The sequence below is a fragment of the Lepisosteus platostomus genome, chromosome 3, assembly GCF_059453375.1.
Source record: "Lepisosteus platostomus isolate fLepPlt1 chromosome 3, fLepPlt1.hap1, whole genome shotgun sequence".
Classification (NCBI taxonomy): domain Eukaryota; kingdom Metazoa; phylum Chordata; class Actinopteri; order Semionotiformes; family Lepisosteidae; genus Lepisosteus; species Lepisosteus platostomus.
Window position 1 is genome coordinate 32,147,670 of NC_142613.1, and position 6,208 is coordinate 32,153,877.

Genomic DNA, 6,208 nt, shown 5'->3' on the forward strand with positions numbered 1-6,208 from the left:
GTTGCAGCTCAAGGTCAGTTCCACTAACTATTCAGTACTACACTGCAACATTATAGGACAGTGATAAAGACAGACATATCTGTGATACTTTTAAATAACTCACTTTATAGTATGAAACTTTGCAATAGTTACGATCGTTATTAAAACAAAGGGGAAATTCCTCTTCAAAACCAACATCACATTATCAAGTGTTTTATATGTTAGTGACCACAAGCTAATTCAAACTTAAACATATACACTGCAAATAATTTCCAAAAGTTATGTTTACATGATCATATTAATCCAACTTTAATCATGACATTTCTTACTGCCCTTAGTCTAATTCATATTCTGTATGTTCTAATTTTCTGCTCAATTTGAAAGCTGTTTTAAAAAACTAAACTGTAATCACAAACAAAAGCATGACCAAAATTAGACTGCATTTTTAACTTTCTTAATATTGGTCATAGTGCAGACCTGAAGGAAATGTGTTTAATGGAGTGTTACAGTGTCACATGAATACTACTTGCTCTGTTAATTAATACATTTCTTAAATAGAAAAAAGGCTTTTGATGAACCACTTTCACAATTTGAGGAACCACACCTACAATTGCAATTTGGCTCAAACCTTTGCAAAACAAAATACAACTATAAATACACTTATGTCCCCCTGGTGATAAAAACACATTTCTGCTTTATGAACAGTATCTAAAATCTGAGTATTGTTGTTCACTTTCAGCTATAGTGTTATTGCATTGTGAGAAAAAAAAACTTTCAAGCCTAAGAGTTACTAATCTCTTATTTCAATATTTTAATGATAAACCAAAAATTGAAAAAAAAAAATACTCCTCACCTTAAAGTTGAGGCAGTGGAATTTCTCTAATCATCATATCATGTTTTTTAAAAAAGTCAAAATTTGAGTTCAGAATGGCTGTAGATAGTATTTAAGCGATCTAGGAGAAATTTATAGTAATTTACACATGCTATACTCGCCAGGAGTCATTTGCTGGCAATTCTCATTGCTTTGGAAACACAAAACAGAAACTGTAGAAATTAAAATTAAGGTTCTTTCAGGTTTTGTATTTGAAGTTTACTTGGTTGTTGTTTTGCCAATTGACAGAGCAAACATGTGATTTTTAATCCCTAACACATACTGTATCACACTCTGTTTTATTATTCATCCTATACTAGTGTCTTTCTGAACTGCATGTCCACATTAAACATGCTTACTGTATGTGAAAAGTTAAATAATGCTTTTACAACATAAAAACCTGCAGCAGAAACATATCCTCAGGATGTGTGGCGCATGCATGGACATTGGGCACTAAAGGAAAATATATTAAAAAGATCCATAGAGGTTAATGAATGAAACATATTAACACAGCCCTTCAATTAAACCTACCACTTCACTAAAGTGTATACATTTTAAAGAATTACTTTTGTGTCTCGTAATGCTGATAATAGGTTTTGATTCTACTTCTAGTTCACTGTCATGTCATCATCAAAATAACTAAGATTGCTTTGCTGTGTAATGTTTGTTTCAATTAAGCTTTAAACACCTTTTATTGTTAGGTTTCAAATCTCTCTTTAAAATCTACATGAAACTTGACAGAGATACTTTCGATTGTAGCTTGAAGAGAATCTGTTTTTTTAATTCAAAGTATTTTTGAAATTATAGACAATAATGAAGACAACATATGTTTAAAATCAAATAAAAAAAGGTTACAAATAAAAGGAGACCATTTTTCTACTTGTCTACAGTAGTTTGTTTAGTTCGTAGTAGTTAATTGATCCAGTTCTTTTGATTCAAACTTCAGCAACAACGCTAGGTGCTTAAATGCCTTCTATTCTCAGTTTTACATACACTACCCATTAGTTTTCATTTTATATCCTCTGGTTCATCATTTACAGTCAATTCAGGAGAAACTAATGAGGTCTTAAGAAAGGTTACAAGTAAGTGGAGGGCATTTGGCCCATCTAGCCTGTAAGTACTTTGTTAGTGCTTTTGAAAATTTTGAATACTTTAGTCATATTAGAAAAAATATTTAAATCTATTATATTTTATATTAATGTTCAAGTATTAAAAAGGTTTATGATTATATTGCCTAACAAAATGTGCTCCAAGATAGAGGTAAATATAATCAAATGATAATTTGGTGCTGAAAATTATCATGTTCAAAGATTTCCTCTGTAACTAGCAATATTTAATAATGCTTAATGCAGAAAAGTGTTCAGTAAAATATAATAATGCTTAGAGGAAATAAGGTCCATATGTTTCTCCTGAGAACAAGCCAATCAGAAAGAACTTTATTTACTTCACAATTGTGTTCATAGTGAACAACAAAGTGTGTGCTGCATGCAGTCTTCTCCCACCCATCTCTGGTGTGTGAGCTTGTTGTGAGCCAAAACAGGAACCAAAGATTCTGGACAATTTTCAAAAAGACTGCATGTGTTAACAGGCATTGAGGGCAAGGTCTGCTCCAGCCACCATAGCACCAGATGACTGGTGTGTTGTCTTCAATACAGAACAATCAGTGGGTTCTGTAGAACTATGTCAGAATCTCATAATAGTTACTGGAAGTTCTGTTTTAACTCAAACAAACAGGAACCAGACATACAAATATGGTCATGCAGTACAACCATGTGTCTCACATTTTTAGGCTCGAAAGAATAGTCTTCTGTCAATTCAGCCTCTATCATAGCTTTGTTCTCACCAGCAAATTCTTATATAGCTTGCAAAATAATTTATCATTTGTATGTATGAAGAGTGGCATATTAACATTTTATGGTATTGTATATAGAAAGAGACAGTCATCTACAGTACAGTATGTCTGTTCAATAGAAGCAGTGTAGTAGCTACTCTGAAACAATAGGAAGCAACCTCCTATGAGACTGCATATGATGCTGTAGATGTTAACCCTTTTGATTTATTAACATTTTATTAAATTATTGTTACATTGATTTAGTGCCTGATGTTTCCTTTGACTAAGGCAAACATATTGAATATTTCTTCTGAAACAGATTAGCAGGACGACTTGGCCTGTATGGCTACTTAATTTCAACTACAATCATTATCTAACAACTGCAGTTGAAAGATACTGTATGTTGCATTCTGCAAACACCCTCCTCCAATCATTCCGCAGATGCTCAGTGTTAGCAGATGAGCGTTCCACAAGCCCATATCAATAGCTTGACTGGGAGGATGTCTCTTAGTACTCACACCACAGCTTGTGGTGACCAAGTTCAGTGCATAGCTGTGCTCCTTTGCTTCCAGTTTAAAGGAAAATATTTTCTGTCCATTTTGGGATAGTGAGTGGGTTTATAATTAAAAAACAATAATGATACAAATGATAGCCTTAATATCCTGAGTTTGATTTTAAAAAATATTTACAATTCAAAATAATATACAAAGGTTAATTGTGTTTCTGTAGACTTAAGCAGTATTTATATTCCGTGGCTGTGTTCTGCATATGCCATCAAGTATTTATATATTTTAAAGTCTTAAATTTAAAACTGTGAAACTTAAACTAAAATTTATAGAATAAAGGTTTTTATTATTTCAAAAGCAAGAATCTGTCTTAAAATTGTTCCTTCAATATAGATAATTATCTACACTTAGTCAGTAAGTAAAAATTGGGCTTGTACAAAGGTTCTTGTAATGCACAAGATGCACTCTATGAAAATTGGTGCAGCTGACCAATGAAACTGTTAAAAGCTGCATCTTTTTATCTGCTGTTTTCAAATACCAGCTTGTCAAAGAACACTAAATTCTGCAAACTGGCCTTCTTCTGTCACTCTGATAATGAAGCAGTTCCTCATTTAAAAAAAAAAATGTCCTGACAAGAGTGCTTTGACTTTGAACTGAGGTTCTCTTAAACTTCTTAACAGTTCAATTCTTAGTTCATCAAAGGCTACTAAACACATAATAATGTTATGTGAAGTATGTTTGTGAACGTACAGTGCATAAAGGAGGGGAATGATAAGAAGTTTTGTCTTAACTTCAGACCTAAACAAATATATTTTGCTCAGAGCTGCAACAGATGACAAAAGCAGGAAATGCTTATTTCTAACTGCTGTGCAGAAAACACAATTGCTATATTTCTCTAGGAACACAAACAATGCAACAAAAGATGACCTGTCTTTAAAAGTAAAAATGGCATTAACTTAAAGAAATATTTAGCTTTAACACACAATGTTGCAATACATATATCTTAGATAAATATATGCCTTTAACAATATAAAAGGATCAATCACATTAAATCTAACTGTAATTAATTCTGCATTTTTTGTTGGTTCTAGCACTCAATTTCAAGTCATCTGTATGACTTCATTTTTTAACTTTCATAAGCTTCCACCAGTGATTTTCTCTGCATCAATTTTAAAAATGTACTTTCCATAAAAACATAACAAATTTCACAAAACACACATTAAACACATTAATTGAAAAATTGCGAAAGACGACAATCAGAAATCTTGAAATGCTGAAGCAACTACTGGACAGAATTTGCTTTTAAATTGTTAAAACTTTAAACCACCTACAGTGGCAACCTATAGAGAAACCAAGCTCAATAAATCACTTTACTTTTTTTTTGTAGGTGTATGATGCATATACTGTAACTATACAGGTGTGTTTCAATAACACCTCTAATTTCAGCACATCAACAAGATGTACGCATTAGCTATATTGTTAGAAACTCCTTTGACACCCACACTTTTTATTTTGTGCATTTACTATATAAAAATAAACATTGTTGCATACTATACTGAAGAACTCCCACTAGCTTCAATGCAAATGTTACTGGGGGTACACAGCAAAACAGTACAAAACAAATCCCAATACATTACCAGCAACAGCAACACTACAAAATCTCCTGTTTACAGTAACACAAGTCAAGATGTAACACAACAAGGGTTTTCATTTTGAGTTCCCCTTTTTGTTTTTGGAAAGCTGCCTTAAGATTTAGAGTACATACCTCAACCATTAAACAAGACATTTAACCATAGTGGCAGATCTGTGACCTGTAAATGCTGTGAAATCTTGGACGGGTGCTGCTTGCTCATGAAGACGTGATCTGCAGAATCCAGCAACCGCATCCAGGATGAGTGGAATTTAAAAGCAGAGGCAACAAGCCGAGAGGGCACTTTCTCTTGGGCTGTGTGAGCAGAATGGAGCTGTGTTAGTTTAATGCAGTCTGCATGCCTGCCTGTCTTGGCTGTGCTCAATGATTGTGAGCAGCTCGCAGTGGGCTGGCTACGGCTGGGAGGTGTTGTCAGTAGCCAGAGGCAAGGGGAGGCAGACCAATGAGCTTCAACACTGTGCGGCTGTTCTGGGGTGAAGCCTTCTGTGTTTATGCTTCCTCATTTCAATAGTGACGTCAAAGCCACAGCTTAGATTTTTCCCAGCATGTGCTATTAATTTAAAAGAGCTACTATGAGAAGAATTTGCCAGTGATTCAGGCAGATTTTCTTCTGCCTTAGAGTTGCCTGGTGACATTTGCTTGTCAGGAAGACGAGGGGGTGGGGAAAGAATCACATTTCAATGCTACTGAGTGCTGATATGTCTCTTTTTGAGTCTGTGGCAAGACATTGACAACCTCCATGGTTATGATAAGATCAGCCAACAAAGGCATGTAGGCTATAAACCTTTGTGTATTTAGTTATATGCATCAGTAATAATAAAAGTTCTTTATTAAGGTAATTTTCTTCTAACACTACAAAAGTAAATTTTTCTATGCTGGAACAAGAAGGGGCTTATTGGGTATTGAAAAGTAAAAAGAAAGAATACAAACAGCATAATTGCTGTGGAGCCTTCTTCTGGAGTTTTACAACATATGCTGACCAAAAGGACAGCACTAGAGTGCATGATCTTCAAGGAAGAAACTGTTGTTATTGGTGCTGGTGGACCTGTAGTTTGCACCACTGATCCCCAGGGATCTTGACTACCTGGTAACTCAAAGCTCTTATGGAGCTGATGGTGCACAGTAGCTGCTGGGCGTCACCAAGGTTGCCATTCAGAGAACTTGGTCTGCTGTTTTATGTGAAGCACTTTGGGCTCTTTTGGGATTACTGTTATCTTCGATAAATTCAATACGAAAATCATGCAGCCTCACTAAAATACTTTGTAATTATGTAGGAATTCTTCTTCTTATTATTGATCTCTGTCTATTATCTGACCATTTCATCCAATTCAGGGTTACATGGGAGCCAGAGTCTATCCTGACAAGCTATG

The 6,208-nt window shown here is 34.5% G+C and overlaps 1 protein-coding gene across 3 annotated transcripts in view; it reads right to left on the minus strand.

The window, feature by feature from the left end:
- Positions 1-5,270, minus strand: part of LOC148674742 (3',5'-cyclic-AMP phosphodiesterase 7B-like) — an 87,379-nt gene extending 82,109 nt beyond the window's left edge. Inside the window, exon 1 of one of the 3 annotated variants that reach the window (XM_088625265.1) lies at positions 4,953-5,270. Coding sequence is in view for 2 of the 3 variants with exons in the window: in XM_088625268.1 (XP_088481394.1) it covers positions 4,953-4,973 (21 nt within the window). In the remaining variant the exon portion in view is untranslated. The remainder of the gene's footprint in view (positions 1-4,952) is intronic. The other 2 variants (XM_088625268.1, XM_088625267.1) reach the window with 2 other exon arrangements.
- Between the last annotated feature and the right edge of the window lie 938 nt (positions 5,271-6,208).